This window comes from Dendropsophus ebraccatus, chromosome 3, assembly GCF_027789765.1.
Source record: "Dendropsophus ebraccatus isolate aDenEbr1 chromosome 3, aDenEbr1.pat, whole genome shotgun sequence".
Taxonomy (NCBI): Eukaryota; Metazoa; Chordata; class Amphibia; order Anura; family Hylidae; genus Dendropsophus; species Dendropsophus ebraccatus.
Genome location: NC_091456.1, coordinates 122,977,336 through 123,001,198, shown reverse-complemented (window position 1 = coordinate 123,001,198; position 23,863 = coordinate 122,977,336). Strand labels below are relative to the sequence as shown.

Below are 23,863 nucleotides of genomic sequence, written 5' to 3'. Positions count from 1 at the left end.
AGCCCAATCAGTAAAGTAAACGAGAGCCGATCTGCTAGATCGGGGCTCATTTACTGAGCCTATTACATGGCTTGATAAAAGTGCAGCAAGGGTTGCACGGTCATATTTAGCGATGTCTTTGCAGCCCTTGCTTTAAAAGTTAAAATAGTAAAGTATATACATACCTCTTTCTGCCGGGAAGACACGGGGAAACGGACAGAGGCACGGGGGAACGTGGAGAGGCATTTATATTCTATTAATTGCCTTACACGTTCATGAACCGTCAGTCGTGTATTGCTATTACACGTATTGATGCACAGTTGTCAGCCGATGATTTTTGGTGAGGACCAAAAGACATGATCAGCCAATGATCACCGTGGTCATCGGCTGATCATTGTCTTTATTATATGAAGCCATAATCCAACAAATCGCCCTGATTTGACAGATTATCGCTCTGTGTAATAGGGAGATAAGCGAGATAAAATGTACACATCACAAGTCTAAGTTATTATGGCGTAAGTCACAAAAAGGCTAATAAAATATATATGAAATTAATTTGAAGATCTCGCATAGAGATAGATAGATATATATATATATATATATATATATATATATATATATATATGCAGTAACACAAATTATTGTCTTTAATTAAACTGCACTGTACCGTAACATATCAGTTACCTTTTTTCATTGGAACATTTACAAAATCACATAATATACTAGGGTCAACAGTTTAAAGAATAGCCCACCTTCAAGGTCATCAATGGTTTTCTCTAGTTTGGCAACTGTTCTTTCTGCAAATTCAGCCCGGGTTTCTGCCTGTGTATTTAAACATAATAAGTAATAAATAAGGCAGGCAGGCATGCAGCCAAGGATTTACTAGTCCAAAACATTTTTTTTTATTTCTTAACCCTTTCACGTCAGTCATACAGCTATATATGTACCTGCTGCACTTGCCCCATTCAGCAGAAATGTATATGTTGCAGTGAAATCATAGAATCCAGGGATTTGATCGCATCCTAGGAAATTATGAAATGGCCAAGCCGTTCCATCATTTACCTGAAGAAAGTCAGGGATTTAATCAAATCCCTGACCCCTTTCAGGGAAATGATGGAATGGAATGCTATCATTTCACCCTGCAACATACAAGTTTCTTACTGCCTGTTGGGAGGTCCAGTGTAGAAGGCAGAAGGTCCTGGACAGGGAGCAGAGAGGCGGCCGCGGAGGCAGACAAGCGGACAGGGAGAAGAGCGGAGGCATTTCCCCCCTGCAACATACAAGTTCCGTACTGGCTGTTGGGAGGTCCGGTGCAGAAGGAAGAAGGTCCTGGACGGGGAGCAGAGAGGCAGCGGCAGCCTACACGCAGCTTGCACCGGAAGGCAAAAGGTCCCCCCTGGATCTCCCGGCAGAGCATATAGACAGGGAGCAGAGAGGAGGCGGACGGCTACACAGGGAGCAGAGTGGAGGCTTGCAGGCATGGCGGTGGATGGCCCCGGAAAGCAGAAGGAACTCCCTGGATCTCACGGCAGGCAAAGCAGCATGCACAGGACCTCACTGGACCTCCCAGCAGGCAGAGCAAGACGCACCGGACCTCCCGACAGGGGGGAAATGATAAAATTCCATTCCATCATTTCCCTCAAAAGGGTCAGGGATTTGATCAAATGCCTGACTTTCTTTAGGGAAATGATGGAACGGCTTGGCCATTTCAACATTTACCAGGATTTGATCAATCCCTTAGGGATTTGATCCAATCCCTGATTCTATCATTTCACTGCAACATATATATACGTTCCTGACTGTACAGGGATTTTAATTTGTGTAGGGCCGTTTAAATGCGACCGGCCTTGCACACGTTACTGTCCCCAGACCCGGGCATAATGACACGTCCCACAGCTGTCTGTCATTAACCCCTTAAATGATGCAATGCACAGCAGTCACATTATTTAAGGAAGTCAGTGACAGGTTAAATACCCGTCACTGAATGATCAGGACCCCCGCAGCATAGCTTGTACAGACAGGCGGGGGTAAGCCACTTACCTGTCGGATGGGCGATCTGTAGATGGAGTCTGCCTAAGAGCAAACTCTATCTACAGATCGCCGATAGTACTGTTTTTTGCTATGCTATGGCATAGCATAGATAACTATATGCAATCTAATGATTGCATGTTTAACAGTAAAATAAAAGTGTAAAAAAAAGTGTAATTAAATTTTTTTTTTTACAGTATTTAAGAAAAAAAAAAAACCCCGTAAAATACCTCCTTGCCCATTATAAAAATAAAAATATGTAAAATAAATAAATATATTGTAGCGTGCGGAATTATCTGATCTATTAAAATATACCATTATTGCATGAACGACGTACACCAATGTAATGCTAATAAATTAAGAGATTATGGCACAAAAAAATTGACACCCCAACCAGCCCTGTAGGTGGAAAAATAAAAGTGCTATGGCTCTAAGAAGGCAAGGAGGAACATTGCATCAAATTTGACCCGGACATCAATGACCTCGGTCATGAAGGGGTTAATATCAAAATACAAAAAACTACTATGTAGATGTCCATAACATCAATCTTCCAGTACAACCATCCCTTGTAATGCATGTTACCTCTTTGAGTTTGTCTGTTAAGATCTTGATTTCTTCTTCATATTTGTCTTCTTTTTCAGAATACTTAATAAAAAACAAACAAACACATTAATATCCAGTGATGAGGTTACATTCCGCTGTGTTCTTACTGCAAGTATACAAACTGAAATTTAAGTTTTCTAACTATAGCTATATATGCTTTCAGCAAGGTGCAAAATAATCTAGAAACTGTCTAAGGCCAAGTTCACACAACATCCTTTTTTGGTCATTTTGTGGAGTTTTTTTTGGGGTGGCAGTCATTACAGTCATAATTTGCATAAAATGGCTGTGTTTTGGCACCAAAATTATGGTAGTCCACAAATACGGCTAAAAAAAAAAAAAAGACATCTTGGACATAGCCTAAAAGGGGTATGGCTTCACTAAAAGGGGCATGGCTGAAATGGCAACACCATGGGCCAGAATTTTGGTACACAATTTTAGTATTCATATGCCAACTAATAAATTGTCTAAACTAATTTGGTGCATTCGTAGTCTACACATAACTAAAAACTGTAAAATTTTGAGTTGGAACATTTCCGTCCTCAAACAATGGCCTTGTTCATTTTTTACGGTGCCATATACGATCCGGCCGTAAGCTCATACGTAGTGTGCACTGTGCGGGCGTATATCGTATACTTTCAAGTGAACGCATCAACCTCAAAACTACGTGCATATATTCGCGGTTCGCACTACGCCCGGAAACATACGCAGTGTGAACATAGCCTTAATCTGTATGCCTCATATAAATAAAGTGGTATTCCTCTCAAAATTAACTTTTACTGTGTTGCTGACCTTGGTGTGAACATAAAAAGTCACTTATCTTTCCCCTCTCCCTTGGTGTCCCCCTACGCAACCTTCGCGTCCCAGATGAACGATCCTGCCTCACAGTGACAGCATGCTCAGCCAATCATCGGCTGCAGCACTGTCCCCTCTCAGTCGGTGATTGACTGAGTGGCCTGTCACCCCCCCAGACCAGTCTGTCTTAAAAGTGGAGGTGGGATCGCTCAGCCTGGACCTGGACGACACCGGGTGAGAGTTGAAAGGTAAAAAATATGCTGTTTGTTATGTTGTCACCAAGGGCAGCAAAATATTAAAAGTTAAATGGTCAGGGTCACTACAAATAACTTGTTATTGATTACAGCGGGTCTGATCAGAGCAGCTCTGTTGAGAGCCGTGGTATAGGCATGGAGAGATCGCTGTCACGTGATCCAATTCCCAGCTGGCCGCTTATTCTGTCAATATATTTTCATAGATTTACGTTGAAGAATATTGACAGAACGCATGTCTGGCCGGGGAGTGGATTGTGCCACCGCAATCTCTCCACAATTATATCTTATCATCAGAGTAGGTCTCAGCAGTGAGACTTGCTGTGATCAAAACCTTTTGACATGTCTGATGAGCGGAATAACTCTTTAATATAATTTATGGAGTAACTAAGGAATGCTGTGCAGCTTAGACTAACTTTTAAATTGACAATCGGTATTTTTTTTTGTTTATTGCAATGAGTAATGAAATATGCGGCAAAAAGAAATATTTTCATATTACTAATGCTTTAGTTGTAGCATCCTTACCTTTTCTGACTGGGCCTCTAGAGATTTCAAGTTGTTGGTGACATTTTTCAGTTCTTCTTCCAGATCACCACACTTACTGATAAAATAAGAAACTTTTTTTATAGGCAAGATTAGGAGAACAGTTATTTACCAGATAAATACATTTTATCATGATCTAAAAAAATACCACATCATATTTCATAAAGGTATTAAAAGCTTCAACATATAGGTAAAATAATGGTATCAGTAACTACCCTAGGGCATTTGAAGTACAGAAAAAAAATATAAACACTGTATACACATTAACATTATAAAATAGGATATAAGTCCCAGAATGCATTGCTTTTCCTCAGCTTTTCATCAGAGTTTTCTCACCCTGCCCTCTCCCCTCCCCAACGCTGTTGCAGAACATCTCATTTCACTGCAGACTATTTGCAAGTGACATTTCAGTACAAGGCAGCAGTAATCACACCTCACTTTCCCTAAATGCCTGATAAAAGATATATATATATACATACACACACAATTTTTTTTATTTAATTATTTGTAGAACAGAGAAATTTTTAAGTAGGCTGGAAGGGCTGGTCAGAGGGATTGATTGGGAGAGGGATTGGTGATATCAGAGTATAATGCATTGTTTACAAAGAAAGGTAGGAGCCAGGGAGCTGTAGACAATACGTATTTTGTAGTTGTTCTATTTTTTATTTCCTCTCAGAAGTGAAGCATGCAAAACTATGCTGACGCCAGTACTATTAATGATACTAAATACTAATACTAAATTAGTATGTTCTGTCTTATGGTGAGTTTACACAGACAGATTTATCTGACAGATTTTTGAAGCCAAAGCCAGGAACAGACTATAAACAGGGAACAGATCTTAAAGGAAAGACTTAGGGATCTATTACACCAACAGATTATCTGACAGATTTTTTTTGAGTAAAGCCAGGAATGGACTATACACAGAGAACAGGTAGTAAAGAAAAGACTGAGATTTCTCCTCTTTTCAAATCCATTCCTGGCCTTGGCTTCCAAAATCTGTCAGATAAATCTGTCTGTGTAAACACACCATTATGGTGAGTTTTATTTAAAGTGATTGATCTGTTTGTGTACTTACACCCTTAGCTTTCTTTCCTGCCCACTGCTGTTATTACTATCATTGCACAGTAAACACAGGACTTTTTTTACTAATCCTGCATCACATCACCCCAATATGTATTCCATACTAGCGGATGATGTAGCAGAGCTGACGTGTGCATGGTGTAGCTATCTGCTGCATAACAGGTATATGTTTATTGGGGAAGGGGGGGTGAAGTGTAGGTTTAGATCTCTGCTTGCTGACTGTAAATTATAACATTCTAGTTCCATCCAGACTGTAAGAACATCTATAGCACTTACAATATGCAAGTACACAAAGATGGGTACATATGCCTGCATTCACTGACAGCAAGCAAAGCTTGAACTATAACTTTTCATATTACAGAAATCTAGGCTCAAGGACACATTTAAGTCTATAGAAGCAGCACAGGTGCATGGAGATGATGCAGATGTTGTCTCCTGTGGGATGGGGACTTTGAACTCTTCACCGACATGATTTTCAAGAGAAGGAGTTGAGCATGTGGGATTTTCTTCCATTCAAGCCTATTGTTCTTGGAGGAATATGTCGGCAGTCTGAAGTCTGGCTGTGGCTTGCCCTTACCCCCTCCATAGGGAACATGACGAACAATCATGTATGTAAGGAGGCAAGAAGAGATAACTGTGGGCTGAATGATCATTTGGCTGACAGTTCTCAATAATATATGGGCACATTAAGGGTCCTATTAACTTACTTTTGGCAAGAAGTATATCTCCAGTGACAGGATCCAATTATATATTTGGCAAAAATCGATAATCCTTACACTGATGTGTTAAATGCAGCCTCGTACATACATATTTATATCATGGACAAGTGTAAATTCTTACAGTTCAGATACTTCTGCACGCTCCTCTGCTCTCTCCAGCTCTCCCTCAAGTATGACCAATTTACGAGCAACCTAAAAGTAGAAGAAAAGAAATTATTCACTTTAATCTTGTCACCATCAAGAAAAGTATTTAACCGGTGTATTCCATCCCAGAAAGTGAGTGAGTCAGGGTATTCTCAGGATGAAAAGAATTACCACCTGCCCTTAGCCCCTGCAGTATAAAGAGTATGTGACAGACGATGTCTGTGAAGAGAAGGGTCAGGGTGTGCTGGAAATTTTCCAAAAGACCCAAATATTCTTGGTGGGATAAGCTTAGGATCCTTTAACATTAACAGATCTTTCGCAGTCTGCGAGATCAGGGCTCATTTGAAATGTCTTTACAAGGTACGATCATTCGTGCAGCCTTTTAAGCATATTGCTTTCGGATGCACATTTCCTGTTTACACAGGAAATGTGCGGCTCATAGCGATAAGTTTTTAGCGCCACACAAAAAATGCAGTCAGCCGATGAGTGGGCATTTTTTCGCTGATCACTGTCACTTTTACACTGATCGATTATCGCCTAATGAGCATTTCTAGGAACACTTGTTGGCAATAATCGTCCCATGTAAAAGGGATTTTACCCATTCCGTTCATGACAGTTATTGAAGGTGTATGGCCATCTGGTTTGGCAATCTTAGCAAGCTATTTCAATTGAGCAGAGGAAAGCAGTAAGCGAATACTTATGACCTGCCAGTCATGTTCTTGCAGACCTAACAGAAGTCTTTAAAGATTGTGGACTGTGGAAAAATTAGCAAGATCTGATGAAAAAGCTTCTAATCTCTGGTCATCTATGTGTAATAAAGTTACTGGATTCTAAAGGCTACCAAGCAAGTTTTCTTCTGTGAGGAGAGAGGGGAAAAGGACCTGTCAGCCGCGTCAGTAATCCCCCCACCCCCTGCGACCAGGAGTGGGAATCTCAGGAGCCGGTATGTATGCCGGGCCCTGTCTGGGGGTGGGGTGGGTTCAGGGGGCTGACCTGGCTGACAGGCTTCCTTTAAACTGCTGCTAAACAATTCCATAGGTTCAAGGTCAATGGGTCAAGCCCAACTCTGTCTAATGTGCCTAGGCATCTTTATTCTTCACTTAAAAGTGCACAGTTATTTAAAAAAAAAAAAAACACTTTTAATATGTCACAGACACATCACTTCACAAGGTCCAACAGCACCGGTAGGGTAAAGTTCAAGATGGTGGTAAAAACCACAGGGATGCATGGCAGGGGGACATCAATCCTAGTAGCTGACCATAGGAACATCAAAAGCAGGTAGAGTCCGACAGCATCCAGAGTACAGTTTCAAAGGCTTTATTAGCACATCAGGTACATGTAGCGACGTTTCCACCTAGCAGTCGCTACATGTACCTTATGTGCTAATAAAGCCTTCGAAACTCTACTCTGGATGCTGTCGGACTCTACCTGCTTTTCAAGTCAGACACATGTCAAAAAATTTGACTGGTCGGGGTCTGAACGTTTAGACCCTGACTGATCTAAAAAAAAGCTTGGAGAAATACGGGCTCAGCGCATACAATCTCAACTCTGTCTCTGGAAGGACTTTTAATGCAAGTCTAGGGGCTATCTAGATCTCAAAGACACAGAGGAGCATGTGGCATTGCAGGTGTCTTCCAGCTCGTTCTACTTATTGCTAGGACATGTTAAAAGTTTTTATTAGTGACAGATATGCTTTAATGAATATGCATTCCATTTATTAGTAGATTCATATAATACAGGATTGTAAAGGTAGACCTGAATATAGCTACAATGAAATCAATATTAATGCTATAATTAATTCACTCATTGCATGGCAGAATTTTTACCTCCTCATATTTACGGTCTGCTTCTTCTGCAATATGTTTGGCTTCCTTGAGCTGCATTTCTTGAATTTCCATTTTTTCTTCATCCTTCATGGCTCTGTTTTCTATTACCTTCATTCCTCTATAAACACAAGATACAAAGCTTACACAAAGCTTACATACAAAAAAACTTACCTCTACATTTTGTCACCCTTCCTCTATAACTGTCTTATTTTTAATGTGAAATAAAATAATAATTCTTCTTTACTGTCCTAAAAAACATACGCCGATCAAGTCCCACATATAAAACCAGTGTTGATTCCAACAATATATTGACATATATTGAAAGTTTGTGATAAGAAGCATTAGCGTAAGCAAGAAACAGCACCACTATACTGACAATAAGTCCCTCTAACAAAGGTGCTCAGCTGCTGATAGGCAACAAAAATCTCACTACCTCCATAACAGTGAGACTAATGGAACTAAATAGCCAACTTCTTCCATCTCCTCCTGTTTGGTTGTAGTCTCGGTTGCAGTCTAAACACCAAGACCTCGACTAATCCAACATGTCTCTCTGACACACCCAATGGAGTTTTGTAGCATCAGTGGTATAATCAATGAAGATTTATTCACATGTACTAGTACAGAAAATGCAACATTTTGACCTTCACACAAGATTTCCCTTGTCATGTCATTAGACTTGTAATTAAGTTAGATATGGATTGAAGGGCAACCTTATTTTGTGATTTCATTTTTTGCATCTAACTTGCCTTGTGTATGTAGGCTTATGTATACTTGGTTATATGTTTCTCTGTGTACATGGGTGTACATATTTTGTTATTCTTGGTTAGGCTAAGTCCGAGGTTTTGATGTTTTTTTCCTGGATATATTTGTATATTGGTATTTATCCTTTTCTAATTAAATAAAAAGAAAAAAAGAGAAAGATATGGATTGAAGGGGCCACTTAATATGGTGTTTTTTTTGTCTTCTCCTTACAGGAGCCACCCCTTTGAAAGATCCTTCCCTGGCTAGTCCCATGTTTTGAGACTCTTAATTGAACTAAAGTTGAAAACCATAAACAATACCACCTGCTGCAGAACAGCCATATAGGCAGATCTTTCAATCACCAGATTGCTAGTATGAGAGAAAGGGACAATATATTTTGGGTAAAGACTTCATATGTTTGGTGAGTTCTCTTATAAGAGAAGAGCCCAGCATTATTACAGGCTGTTTGCAGAGCATCTTTGGTAGCTAGCTTGTAAATCCCTTGAATGTGGGAATAGAGCACACCCGGCAGCATTTTTTTTTTTATAACACCACTTGGAAAAATTATTGTGCATTTATTTACCTAAAGACACAAGAAGTGATGTTTCAGTACTTCAATGTAAACTTTTTTCAAGCAAGTGAACACAGAAAACTCTGGGCAAAAAATACAAAAAAGGGCAGTGGGTGGTGGAAATAATAATGAAGTGATACTTCCCCAACTGGGTGCCTCCACAGCACAGCGCCACCACTCACAGTCAACCACTGGTCTCCTGTATCTCCCAGTCCTGAGACATCACGGCCCTGCTAAGCCAACCAGTGAGGAAGAACACCTCTGTAGTCACTGACTGGCTGAGCAGGTAGTTCATTACACCACCACAGGAACCCAAGAGATTTAGATCAGAGGCTGACAGTAAGCAGTGGCAGTGAGGCGGCAGCAGGACAGGCAAGTATTACTTAAATATTATGTCCCCAGCAGCCTCTGGTTTTATACATTTGCCCAGGGTTTTTCTTTAAATAATTATTAATAGTAACCAATATATAAATGCATGTATGAAGTGCAATCTAATATCTTTATAAAATAATGACCTATACATAATCGAAAATATGTGAGAAATTTGTTTCATGCAATGCAGGTACATATAGTGTTAAAATATACTGTGGAAATATATAATTGGATAATAAAAATTACTAAGTGAGACAGGATAGACACCACTCACCAGAAGATGGATAGCAGCTGAATTTTAAGGATAAATGCATTAAAGAAAGGCCATGTGCAATCTTGAGTGCTATGTCCACGCGTATCACAGTATATAAATAACGACTCACAAGGAGAGTAGGTGTCAATGAACGAAACAGGCACACTCAGGCACAGTACGGAATATTGCACCAGCAGCGCTCCAATAAACACAGATATCTGGAGGTCTTCCACAAGGTGGCTGATCAACCAAACATCTAAAGTGCAAACTTATAAGCAGTGTACAACAAATTATGGGGCTAACCAAAGTGAAAATATGCTAATGGATTTGCCTGCAAGTGTTTCTTCAGAACACCACAAAACAATTGGAGTCCCAAAGTGGAAACCTAGGTATTATAAAGAGACAGCTTCCCAAGGAGACTTGAAATTGCCAAAATGTCAGTAAAGGGGGGACATTGTAGTTATGGGTGACTTTAACATGCTGGATGTTGACTGGAATATCCCTTGTGCACTTACTTTTTAAAGCAAGAATATAAGAGGGGCGCACATTTCTGCCCGTGCCATAGACCATTTTATGGTTGGGCGGATTCCGCTGTCCATCCAAAAATGAACTGGTCTTGTCCTGACCCCTCTTAGTTGCCCAGGGTGATAAACTTAGGGATAGGTGGTCATAAGGGGTTAGGCGTTTAGTAATAAGACAGTTAAAGGTCGTAGATAAGAAGGGGAAAGAAGGTAGAGGTAACTGAAAATATTGCCTCCTGGAAAGGTTTAGTTAAGATTGATGACAATGCCTATTAAGAAGGGGTCAGGAGTCCCTACGAAGGGGTGTGTGAGGAGCCAAATGGGGGCCCGATGGAAATACAAATAAGGGTCCATCTCGCATCTATTTTTGAGGCTATTAGGTTGGGTTGAGATTACTATATGGAGGGGCACGGTCTTTCGTTCGGGTTGGGGGAAGTTTGAGTCTACAGCAAGTTTTTGTTTTGAAAGAGGTACAAGGCAGCGTGGTCCCTTCGCCCCCTTTCTCTTTGCATTGGCGCTACAGTCACTTGCTATTGCAATTAGATCTCACCCTGGTATAGAGCGATTTGGAGCAGGGGGGCAGGGGATGTTGTCTCCCTGTATGCAGATGACATCTTGTTGTGCCTTGCTCAGCCAGAAAAATCATTACCCCATATAATAGAGATCTTTCGGGATTTTGATAAAATACTTGGGCTTGAGGACAAGCTGGGCCAAGTCTGTCTTTCTCCCCTTAGGGTCATCTAAAAATTCTCCAGTTAACGGACTGAATAGTGCGGGATCACAAGGATTTCAAATATCTTAGTATAGCTATGAACAAGAATATTGCAGACTTCTATAAGTTAAACATAAAACCTATGATTTTAGCGTTGGAGCGGAAGGCTGGAGTTTGAAATAGCCTTCCTTTAGTAAGGGCAAGAGCGAGTCATCCTGATTAAGTCCATATGTCTACCAATAATACTCTATATATTTGGTACATCCCCATTGTGGGTTGATAAACTAACATATACGAAGATAATCTGAAAAAATTCTCCACCCCTTCTCACAAAAAAACTACAACTACACAATGTCTCCTTATAAAATAATTTTCAAACAAAACATGAAAAATAAAAACAAACATTCATATATTTGGTATCACCACATCCTTAACGATCTGAACTATAATAGTATGTCATTATTTAGCTCACGTGGTAAACACTATAAAAATAAAAATGAAAAAAACTGCACCAGACTTGCTGTATTTTGTTTTGCCCTCATAAAGGTATGTTGACTAAAAAAAAAAACGAACAGGTTATGCAATTTTGAAGGTGACCATTAAAAAAAGGGGTTATGAAGGGGTTAAGGGAAAAATGGGTGGCAAATATTGGCATAATAGAGGAGGGACAATTGAAAGAAATCCTATAGCTGACACCTAAATTGGATGAATTGGCTCTTGACATCTGTGAGCAGATTGCTGTTGCTGGTATCTTTTTTATTGCATGTAAAGCCCCTACAGTGGCAGAGTTTGTTGGAAAGTTCACCTGGTCACCTGACACAGAGAAATAGACGTATAGGAAAAAAAAATTGCTGATATGGAGTAAATGGCTAATGTCTGACACCCAGGATTCCCGCACAGGCTCTTCACCTTTGCATTAATTTAGTAATCCAGAGGTCTATTTGTTAGTACAGAGCGTGCTCTGAACTAGGCTGGCTAGGTATTTGAAATATTTTATCTGTTTTAGGCTGGGTTCACACACAGTATTTTTGTCCTCATTAGGGATGAGCGAACTTTTGAAAAGTTCGGTTCAATCCGGCGAACTTTCCTGAAGTTCGGATTCGTATGAACCGAACCTAAAACGAACCTTGCTATAACGGCTGAATAATTGCAGCTACAATAGTGGGAGTCTGATAGGGTATAGTTTCGTTTAGTTGCAGTTGCGATCACAATGAAAAAAGTGGAAAAAAATCAAAGTGCAAAAATAGTGAAAAAAAAAATTAGTCAAGGTGCAAGTGATTGCACAGGACTAGAGATGAGCGAATAGCAATTGCCGGCAATAATACCGCTTCCCTGTAAGTTTCATTCTAAAAAAGCTATTTTCGTTGTTCAATAGCATAATTAAAACGAATCAATGCTTTTGCAATTAAATATACTGTTAAAAAAAAAATTATATATATATATATATATATATATATATATATATATATATATATATATATATACACACACACACACACACACACAGTATATTATGCTATTGTACAACGAAAATAGCTTTGTTAGAACGAAAATGTGCTTTGTTAATCAAATATTAACAATTACAGGGAGATGTATTGATGCCGTCAATTACTATTGCCGATAGTACAGTTCAATGTAATACTTAATTAAATCTTTACTTTAAAACAGCAAATGTTTGTAATTTATGCAATTTTTTTTTTATCACAATAACAAAATTAGAAGAAATATTTAGATTCATATGCCCGCCCAGCTGATTGGCTGAGCGGACATATAAAGAGCTGGAGCTCTTTATATGTCCGCTATTACTAACTATTACAGGGAGCGGCATTATTACCGGGGATCGCTTACCCCGGTAATACCATTCCCTGTAATACTGCTTCCTTGCTTTCCCAGATGCATTCCAGAGGTGTTTGCATCACTTTCTAAAGATGTCTTGGACTTGGTGACCTCAGATCACACATCTTGATATTCACAGAAAACCAGGATACAAGGGATTATAGGAGTAATAATCCCTTGTATCCTGGTCTATTCTGTGATTTTATTTGTTATTGTTATTTTAACCAGATTCGTTAAGAACTTTCTCAAAGTTCGGTTCAGTGACGAACCGAACTTTTTGCAAAGTTCGTAACGAATCTGGTTCGTTACGGTTCGGTCATACCTAGTCCTCATATTGCAACCAAAACCAGGAGTCCATTGAAAACACAGAAAGGCTATGTCAACACACTGTTTAAATTTAGTGGATGGCCGTCATTTTATGACAAATAGTGGCTGTTGTTTCATAAGGGCTGATGTTTTAAAATAACGCCAATTATTTGTCATTAAATGACAGCCATCCACTAAATTTCAACAGCGTGTGAACATAGCCTTTCGGTCTTTCCAAACCACTCCTGGTTTTGGTTGCAATATGAGGACCAACATACGGAGCAAAAATACTGTGTGTAAAAATAGCTATACTGTAATGTACATGTAAGTAACAAGAATTCCATCCATTTGTTACAATTATATTGTGTAGGTATGCTCCTGGCAAGGAATACTGGAGGAGGGATAAGAGGGATGTTTTTGTTTGTTTAAATAAAAATAAAAATAAAAAACACACTTCTTTTTGGAAAAAAAGAAGAGTGGTTATAGACCCAGACACTCAACAAATGAGACAGGATGACATGCATCAGAGATTTAGGGTTACCCTGACAAAACACTAGAAGAGGTGAGAAGATACTTGGACTTATAGTAATAATGCTTTTATTTGTATAGCCCACACAGATTCTGCAGCACTTTCTTTTATACGGGCCAATTTTCCTCAATGGCGTTCCTAGCCACTCTTAACTTGAGTGAGTGAACGCCTACTCATTGGCTGATTGGATCTTTTGAGCATATGAGTGATAAGCTCAATGTATAAGTCTCATTATACAACGTGGCAACTGGCATTAGCCAAAAACAACAGCACTTCTACCCTACTTCAAGGACAGCAGTAGGGTTTTAAAAAAATGGGGGAATACCAGCAGATTGTCATAACATCAATTACTACGTCTTGCTGTGTAATTCTAGGGGATCATCACAACTGGTTCAGGGGGCTTTAGTAAGTCCTGATGCTGCTTGATGTTTCCGTAGCAGCATAGAGAATATGAATATTCCCAAACCAAGAAGTGGAATAACTCAGAACACTGGAAAGAGAGAGAGAGGCAAGCCTTTTTAAGCACTAGTCCGCTATTGCTCTGTTCACTTGCAATGGGACTGCTGAAGATAGCTAAGTGTAATAGGCTATCATTGCAAGTTCTATAGCCAATGGAGCAGTGGCAATGCACGTGTTAAAGCTGTGTTGATTGGTTGCAATCAGGGACAGTCTTTCTTTTACGAAGTCTCACAAATCTGCCCGACAGTGTTATGAGTTTTACAATAATGGAGTAAGCGCGCTCTATGCTTTGTTTACAGGGATGATGATTAACCCCTTAAGGACAGAGCCAATTTCGATTTTTGCGTTTTAGTTTTTTCCTCCTTGTGCTTAAAAGGTCATAGCACTTGCATTTTTCCACCTAGAGACCCACATGAGCCCTTATTTTTTGCGTCACTAATTGTACTTTGCAATGACAGGCTGAATTTTTGCATAAAGTACACTGCGAAACCAGAAAAAAATTCAAAGTGTGGTGAAATTGAAAAAAAAAAAGCATTTTGTTTATTTGGGGGAAACGTGTTTTTACGCCATTCGCCCTGGGGTAAAACTGACTTGTTATATATGTTCCTCAAGTCGTTACGATTAAAACGATATGTAACATGTATAACTTATATTGTATCTGATGGCCTGTAAAAAATTTAAACCATTGTCAACAAATATACGTTCCTTAAAATCGCTCCATTCCCAGGCTTATAGCGCTTTTATCCTTTGGTCTATGGGGCTGTGTGAGGTGTCATTTTTTGCGCCATGATGTGTTCTTTCTACTGGTACCTTGATTGTGCATATATGACTTTTTGATCGCTTTTTATTAAAATTTTTCTGGATTTGATGCGACCAAAAATGCACAATTTTGCACTTTGGGATTTTTTTTGCGCTGACGCCATTTACCGTGCGAGATCAGGAATGTGATTAATAGTTCGGGCGATTACGCACGCGGCGATAGCAAACATGTTTGTTTATTTATAACCTGGGAAAAGGGGGGTGATTCAGACTTTTATTAGGGGAGGGGGCTTTTTACTGTTAACAACATTTTTTTTTTTTTTTAACTTTTACACTTATACTAGAAGCCCCCCCCTAATACCTACGGTCCCGGGCTACAAGTGGCACCCGGGACCGCCGCGGTTCAGAGCGGGGGCGCCGCGCGGCCCCACTCTGAACGTCCTTACCGGCATCAGGGCGTAAGTATACGCCCGATGTCGTTAAGGGGTTAAACGCAATGACCATAAACCACACATTTTTTTTTTTTTTTTTTTTTTGTGTCACAGGATATTTTACATGTATCTCCATAAATACCTTTCACTCTCATCAGCTGCCTTTTCGGCTTCTTCCAGTTTCTGTAAAGCTGTAGCAAGACGCTCTTGAGCTCGATCCAACTCCTCTTCCACAAGCTGGATACGGCGGTTTAATGCAGCCACCTCCCCTTCAGCCTGAAATTAATTAACATATGTATTAATACTAAACATTCTACATCAGGGATGAGGCACCCCTGCTGTTAGAAAAGTACAAATCCCATCATGCAGAGGGATAATAACAGGATTTAAAGGGGTGGTGTCACAAAGCAGAGGTGGTAAAATCAGATATGTACCACATACATATGTAAAGTAAAAATGCAGTTTTAAGTAAAGTTGCTTACATCACTGAATCATTTTTCTTCCCCTTGTATTCAGTTTCTTAATGGTTTCCACTCTGAACTGTGACCCTGCGATTGCCTTGCAACTGTGCAGACATTCCGAGGCCCACCCCGTACATGTGAAAACTAACCGCCAGTACTAATTGGACAGATCATGTGACTGAACTGAGCATGAGTGATCCAAGATAGTGGGTGCCTGGTGGGCTTCACCCACAGGCAACAGGTTATAAAACAAAACAGGCACATGGGGTGGGGGTCAGTAAGTGTATATCTCTCAAATGATACATCTTAAGAAAAGGTTGTACAATAGGAAATATTTAACATAATGTATCACTATAGATCTAGTTTTCTTCGAGACACCCCCCCCCTTTAAAGCAACTCTGTACCCACAGCTGACAGGCCACTCTGAAGTTAGAGCGCGCGGGACCCGTGGAGAAGAAGACCGCAGCAGCAGCAGCCCTGGAACGTGGATAGGTAATGTATATAGTTAAAGCGACTCCGTACCAACGATCTGACCCCCCCAAACCGCTTTTACCTTCAGATAGCTACTTTTAATCCAAGATCTGTCCTAGGGTCCGTTCGGCAGGTGATGCAGTTATTGTCCTAAAAAACTACTTTTAACCCCTTAAGGACGGGGCCCATTTTCGTTTTTGCGTTTTCCTCCTTGTGTTTAAAAGGCCATAGCACTAGCATTTTTCCACCTAGAAACCCATATGAGCCCTTATTTTTTGCGTCACTAATTGTACTTTGCAATGACAGGCTGAATTTTTGCATTAAGTACACTACGAAACCAGAAAAAAATTCAAAGTGTGGTGAAATTGAAAAAAAAAACGCATTTCTTTTATTTGGGGGAACTGTGTTTTTACGCCATTTGCCCTGGGGTAAAACTGACTTGTTATGCATGTCCCTCAAGTCGTTATGATTAAAACGATGTATAAAATGTATAACTTATATTGTATCTGATGGCCTGTAAAAAATTCAAACCATTGTCAACAAATATACGTCACTTAAAATCGCTCCATTCCCAGGCTTATAGCGCTTTTATCCTTTGTCTATGGGGCTGTGTCAGATGTCATTTTTTGATGTGTCAGATGTCATTTCATGATGTGTTCTTTCTATCGGTACCTTGATTGCGCATATACGACTTTTTGATCGCTTTTTATTAAATTTTTTCTGGATTTGATGCGACCAAAAATGCGCAATTTTGCACTTTGGGATTTTCTGCGCTGACGCCGTTTACCTTGCGAGATCAGGAATGTGATTAATTAATAGTTCGGGCAATTACGCACGCGGCGATACCAAACATGTTTATTTATTAATTTGTTTACTTTTATTTAAAACCTGGGAAAAGGGGGGTGATTCAGACTTTTATTGGGGGAGGGGGCTTTTTATTATAAACACTTTTTTTTTTACACTTATACTAGAAGCCCCCCTAGGGGACTTCTAGTATATATACTTTGATCTCTCATTGAGATCTCTGCAGCATAGATATGCTGCAGAGATCCATGAGATAGGCACTCGTTTACTTCCGGCTGCTGCAGCCGGAAGTAAACAAGTGCCGAGCCGGGGACGGCGCCATCTTGGACGAGTCCCCGGCCGGCATCAGCAACGGAGATCGCTCCTCCGGGACAACGTCCCGGAGGAGCGATCTCCCCCACTAGACACCAGGGAAAGGTTGCCTCCGGTAATCGGAGGCAGCTGTCAACTTTGACAGCTGCCTCCGATTAGCTAATTAGCGGGCACGACGATCAGACCGTGCCGCGCGGCCCCGCTTTGAAGTGCTAACAAGGACATATGACGTACCGGTACGTCATATGTCCTTAAGAGGTTAAACTTGCAGCCCCCTGCCCAACGGGCGTGGCCTAGATTGTGTATGCATTAGGCTGGTACAACCTCTCTATCCCTCCTCCCCGCCCTCCTCATCATTAGGAATGCTCCAGGCAGATTGCCCATTATTACCCACCTACTGTATGTCAGCCCGGCACATGGGCTGGATCATTAAGCACCTGTGCAATGTTCAGACAGGAGTATATGTTCCAGTGACATTCCTAATGATGAAGAGGGTGGGGATACTCTTAAGTCACGCCCGTTGGGTACAGGGTTGCAAGTTTAAAAGTTGTTTTTTTAGGACAATAACTGCATCATCTTCCAAACGGACCCCAGGACAGATCTTTGATTAAAAGCAGCTATCCAAAGTGGTTTGGGGGGGGGGAGATTGTTGGTACAGAGTCGCTTTAAGATACATAAAATCAACTGTTTGTATTATTCGAAGTGACAAGATAGCCAATGGTCTGCAAAGCAGTACTCAAATTTCCCTAACAACCTTTAGACACCACAAGGAACTTTTGGTCTCCTTTTAGCTACCTGTCCTTTTATTAATGCTCTTTATGCAATATCATATCTATCCAAAGGGAGTAAACAGGAGAATGATCTAATAAATTTCATCTGTAGAGCATTTAATAAAGGTGTCTAATGGTGCATTTACACAGAGATTTATCTGACAGATTTTGGAAGCCAAAGTCAGGAATGGATTTGAAAAGACAGGTGATCTCAGTCTTTCCTTTATGACCTGTTCCCTGTTTATAGTCTGTTCCTGGCTTTGGCTTCAAAAAATCTGTCAGATAAATCTCTGTGTAAACGCTCCATAATTCAGAGTGAAAAGAACAAAAGGGGCGGGGGGGGGGGGGAATTATCAATGTTTTTACCCGAAACTATAGTTTCTGCACACCGTTGACCCTTTAGTGAAAATGCAGGAAAGTTGCAAATTTTGGGGCATTGGCCAATCCCCCCCCCCCCCCCCCCCCAAGTGCTGGCGAAATGAGACAGTTTCATTGAGTACTCACTGCACAAAAATATGCTACTAGAGTACGTTGAAAGTGAAAACATCCATCATGGAAATTCCACCTTTTTCATTTATAGCAGTACGGGAAGGCAGGCTGACAGGAAACTACATGCAGAGCAACACTGTAAAGGCTGCAGGATGCTGTCTGTGGGAATTGCTGAAAAAAAATTGCTGATCTCTAAAAAAAAAAAAAAAAAATTACTAATACTTAAAGGGGTATTCCACTCAAACAAAACTTTATATGTTGCTGCCCATGGTTAGACAAACAATTCAGTCTATACTTGTTATTATCTATCTTGTCTCCTTCTGCCAGTTCTTAGTTGTTGTTTTCTGCTGAAAACACAAAAATCTGTATGTGAGCTTTTCTCTCTGTCTCCCTCTCCTCCCCTGTCCCTTCTGCAACATTGTAGCTTCTTTGTTAGGGTATGTGCATGTCAAAGATATTCTCAAATGAAATCTGCCATCCGTCCTAAGAGTTGACATATGCGGACCCCGTTTGAAATTTCACATACCCTAATGCTGGGAGGGTTAGGGTGGTATTACACGGGCCGATGGGGGCCCGATAATACCTGTAAACGAGCAGCGATCTGCTAGATCGTCACTCATTTACTGGACCTATTACACGGCCTGATAATCGTTACAAGGGCTGCAGGGACATCGTTACAGATGTCCTTGCAGCCCTTGCTTAAAGCGACTCTGTACCCACAATCTGTCCCCCCCAAACCACTTGTACCTTCGGATAGCTGCTTTTAATCCAAGATCTGTCCTGGGGTCCGTTCGGCAGGTGATGCAGTTATTGTTTTAAAAACGACTTTTAATCCGGCAGCGCTGTGTCTAACAGACGGGGCTTACATTAGTATATGCATTAGGCTGGCACCACCTCTCTGTCCTTCCTCCCCACCCTCCTCATGATTAGGAATGCTCCAGGCAGATTGCCTCCTATTCCCCACCTGTGTGCATAATGAACATGGGCTGGATCGTTAAGACACCTGTGCAAAGCTCAAACAGCAGTAAATGTTCCTGGATCATTCCTTATGCTGAGGAGGGAAGGAGAGGTTGTGCCAGCCTAATGCATATACAAATGTAAGCCCCGGCCGTTAGACACAGCGCTGTAGGATTAAAAGTAGTTTTTAGGACAATAACTGCATCACCTGCCAAACGGACCACAGGACAGATCTTGGATTAAAAGCAGCTATCTGAAGGTACAAGTGGTTTTGGGGGGGGGTCAGATTGTGGGTATGGAGTCGCTTTAACTATATACATTACCTATCCACGTTCCAGGGCTGCTGCTGCGGTCTTCTTCTCCACGGGTCCCGCGCGCTCTAACTTCAGAGTGGCCTGTCAGCTGACAGGTCGCTCAGCCAATCACAGGCCAGGACCGCCACGGCCTGTGATTGGCCGGGCAGCGGCCATCAAATTTGCGGCGGATCATGTACATGTGATCGCACCCTAAAAGTAGGTACTCCTGATTTCGTTAACTACCAGAAGTAAGGGACGACATGGTCCCATCTGCTGCCACCAATGTTTGTATACTCTGTTCAATCAATACCACACAACACTATACAGAGCAGCCGATACGCATGTGTACTGTGTACGAAAAAGGGGGGTAAAAGGGAGTTGGGAGTGTTTTGCATATTAGGGCAATTCAGAGGAATTCCCGCAGAACACTTCTTGCTGATTCCGCCACCACATAAAATGAAGTCTATGGGACGAGCGGAGAGTCAAACAGGGGCGGGGAATTCCTCAGTGTGCACATACCCTAACGCTGTTAGCAGCTCCTAATAGAGCTGCTAAAGCATTCCCTTAACATATTGGGGGAGATTTATCAAACTGGTGTAAAGTAAAATTATCTTAGTTGCCGCTAGCAACCAATCAAATTCATCCTTTCACTTTTCAAAGACTCTGTGAGAAATGAAAAGTGGAATCTGATTGGTTGCTAGGGGCAACTAAGACAATTCTACTTCCATACCTCCCAACGGTATTCCGCGGGACAGTCCCGTTTTCGGGGTGCTGTCCCGCGGTCCCGGAACGGCACCCAGTGTCCCGCATTATATGTGGCCCGACTAGAAAAACAATAAACCAGTAACTCACCTGTCCGCCGGCCCCAGCAGCTCCTCTCCCGGCAGAGCGTGCACTCCCGTCATCCTCCGGGACGGGCAGCGGGGTATACAGACACTGACTATGCCGGAAGTGACCTGCAGCCCCATCATGAATCACTTCCGGTACAGTCAGTGACTCTGTACCCCGCTGCCCGCCCCGTAGGATGACGGGAGTGCGCGCTCTGCCAGGAGAGGAGCTGCTGGGGCTGGCGGACAGGAGAGTTACTGGTTTATTGTTTTTCTAGTCGGCCACACTAATGGGGGCATTGGGGATTGGCTACTATGTGGTGCAGATATGGGGGATTGGCTACTATGTGGGGCATATATGGGGGATTGGCTACTATGTGGGGCGCTATATGGGGGCATCGGCTACTATGTGGGGCGCTATATGGGGGATTGGCTACTATGTGGGGTACTATATGGGGGCATTGGCTACTATGTGGGGCACTATATGGGGGATAGGCTACTATGTGGGGCACTATATGGGGGATTGGCTACTATGTGGGGCACTATATGGGGGATTGGCTACTATGTGGGGCACTATATGGGGGATTGGATACTATGTGGGGCACTATAATGGGGGATTGGATACTATGTGGGGCACTATAATGGGGGATTGGATACTATGTGGGGCACTATAATGGGGGATTGGATACTATGTGGGGCACTATAATGGGGGATTGGATACTATGTGGGGCATTTGGGGGGGATTGGATACTGTATAGGGCACTATTTAGTCAGCAGCATGTGGTGACTGTAGGGGAGTGGCTATGGAGGGTCGCTATGGGGGCGTGGCTATGGAGGGTCGCAATGGGGGCGTGGCTATGGAGGGTCTCTATGGGGGCGTGGCTATGGGGACCGCAGCGCACATGTCCCTCTTTGCAAAAGTTGGGAGGTATGCTTTACACCAGTTTGATAAATCTCCCCCATTGTGTGCAGCGTCTTCTGTTAGAAGCCTCTTTGCCTGTCAATCATCCCTACAGAGCGTGCAGAGAGCCATCACAGCCCGAACACCGCCCAGATGACTAGTCATGGCTCTCCCCCTGCACTGGAATAAAAGAATGTTTTCTTGGATATAACCTAATAGAAGACAGCACACACACACACTATGGTAAGGAAACACTTCAGCAGCTCTACTAGGAGTTGCTAGCAGCGTTATATGCAAAATACTCCTATTGGTTCCCCTTTTATACTTTTAATAAACTTCTAAAGCTGGAAAGAATTTTTTCATCTTTTTTTTTTTTTTAAATCCCCTCAGGGGACTTCTATAAGCAATAAATTGATTGCCTATAGAGATCAATGTAGTACATATGCACTTTACAATTTTTGCGCATTTGCAAAAACTGGATGACACTGATGTGCACTACTTTTATTTTTTTTGTCGATTGTGGGCAAAAAATTGAGGACTCAAAATATAGGCCGTAAAAACATATTGACGTGTGAATGAGGCCTTAAACTGTAGGTACAAATAGACATAAATAAACAGGGATTAACAGGAATTTCTGTAGTCACACCAAGCTAGTTTACATATTTAACTTGGTTAAAATATTGGTTAACTTCCATTCACTTTCATTTCAGTCTCCACGACAAAGAAGAAAAAAAATACAGTGCAGACAAGGTGTGCGGACATAATAATGAATGTATACTTATGAAAGCTCGCTGGCCCCCAGTCTGACGAGACCCCCTCCCCTCTGTGATGTGGCTCCATTAGAATCAATGGAGCAATGTCACACAGGGAAGGGGATATTACCACACTGGGGGGGGGGGGGGTGGGACTGCCCCTAGTGCTCTAGGGCGGACCGATGATGTGCGAGGGAATTGAGCGGCGTTTTGAGAGAGAAAAAAAGCGGCAATGTACTTGATGGTACATTCGCTTTAAAGAAGAGGTCCCATGAAACTCAAGACTTACAGGAAGGCAGGAGGGTATAGAAACATAATAAAGTATACTTACCCATCCTCTTAATTACCATGTGTTCCCACCCCCGTCTGCCTTTTTGTAATTTCATGGCACTTCTCTTAAGTGAATAAACACTTGCTCTATCTTGCTCCAGGACACTAAATTGTGTCTGTTGGGGAAAAAAAGCTAGTGCTCACTACAGATTGCAACATCTCTGAATGAGCTCACCTTATGATTCATGAAGAGGAATGCATAACTAGAACAGGTATAACCTCCTGCTATCTGCATGGACAACAGAGCAAATGTTGGGACACGCCACATTGTTGCTGATGTCATTTCTTGTTCATGAGTTGTTAGGGCTCTCACTTGATAAATACCAAAAGCTAAATACCAAAAGCGTTTCTACCTCAACACAACTAAAATTCTTCAGTACATAGGAAACTAAAGTGACTCCGTACCCACAATCTGACCCCCTCAAACCACTTGTACCTTCAGATAGCTGTTTTTAATCCAAGATCTGTCCTGGGTTCCGTTCGGCAGGCAATGCAGTTATTGTCTTAAAAAAAATACTTTTAAACTGGCAGCCCTGTCTCAAACGGCCGTGGCTTGGAGTATCTAAGCCCTAACTTTGCACCACCCCTCCACCCCTCCCTCTTCATCATTAGGAATGCCACTAGAACATTTTCTCCTGTCTGAACATTGCACAGGTGCCTTAACGATCCAGCCCATGTGCCGTGCTGACACAGGTGATGAATAGTAGAAAATCTGCCTGGAGCATTCCTAATAATGAGGAGGGCAGGGAGGGGGGACAGAGAGGTTGTGCCAGCCTAATGCATACACAATCTAGACCACGCCGTTTGACACAGGGCTGCCAGTTTAAAAGTTGTTTTTAAGGAGAATAACTGCGTCACCTGCCGAACGGATCCCAGGACAGATCTTGGATTAAAAGCAGCTATATGAAGGTAGAAGCGGATTGGGGGGGTCAGATTGTGGGTACAGAGTCACTTGAAAGACAATGATCAGCCGACATCCCGCATGTTGGTTAATCGTTGCCTTTTACTATATGAAGCGGCCATAATGGCGGATAACTG

The 23,863-nt window shown here is 41.7% G+C and overlaps 1 protein-coding gene across 4 annotated transcripts in view; it reads right to left on the bottom strand.

Annotated features, from left to right (window-relative positions):
* Positions 1–23,863, bottom strand: part of LOC138786014 (tropomyosin alpha-4 chain) — an 89,266-nt gene that overhangs the window by 5,560 nt on the left and 59,843 nt on the right. For all 4 annotated transcript variants that reach the window (XM_069962616.1, XM_069962615.1, XM_069962619.1 and 1 more), the window contains 6 exons: positions 15,598–15,731; positions 7,966–8,083; positions 6,117–6,187; positions 4,179–4,254; positions 2,590–2,652; positions 732–801 (listed from right to left, as the gene is read on the bottom strand). In XM_069962616.1, the coding sequence (XP_069818717.1) occupies positions 732–801; positions 2,590–2,652; positions 4,179–4,254; positions 6,117–6,187; positions 7,966–8,083; positions 15,598–15,731 (532 nt within the window). The remainder of the gene's footprint in view (positions 1–731; positions 802–2,589; positions 2,653–4,178; positions 4,255–6,116; positions 6,188–7,965; positions 8,084–15,597; positions 15,732–23,863) is intronic.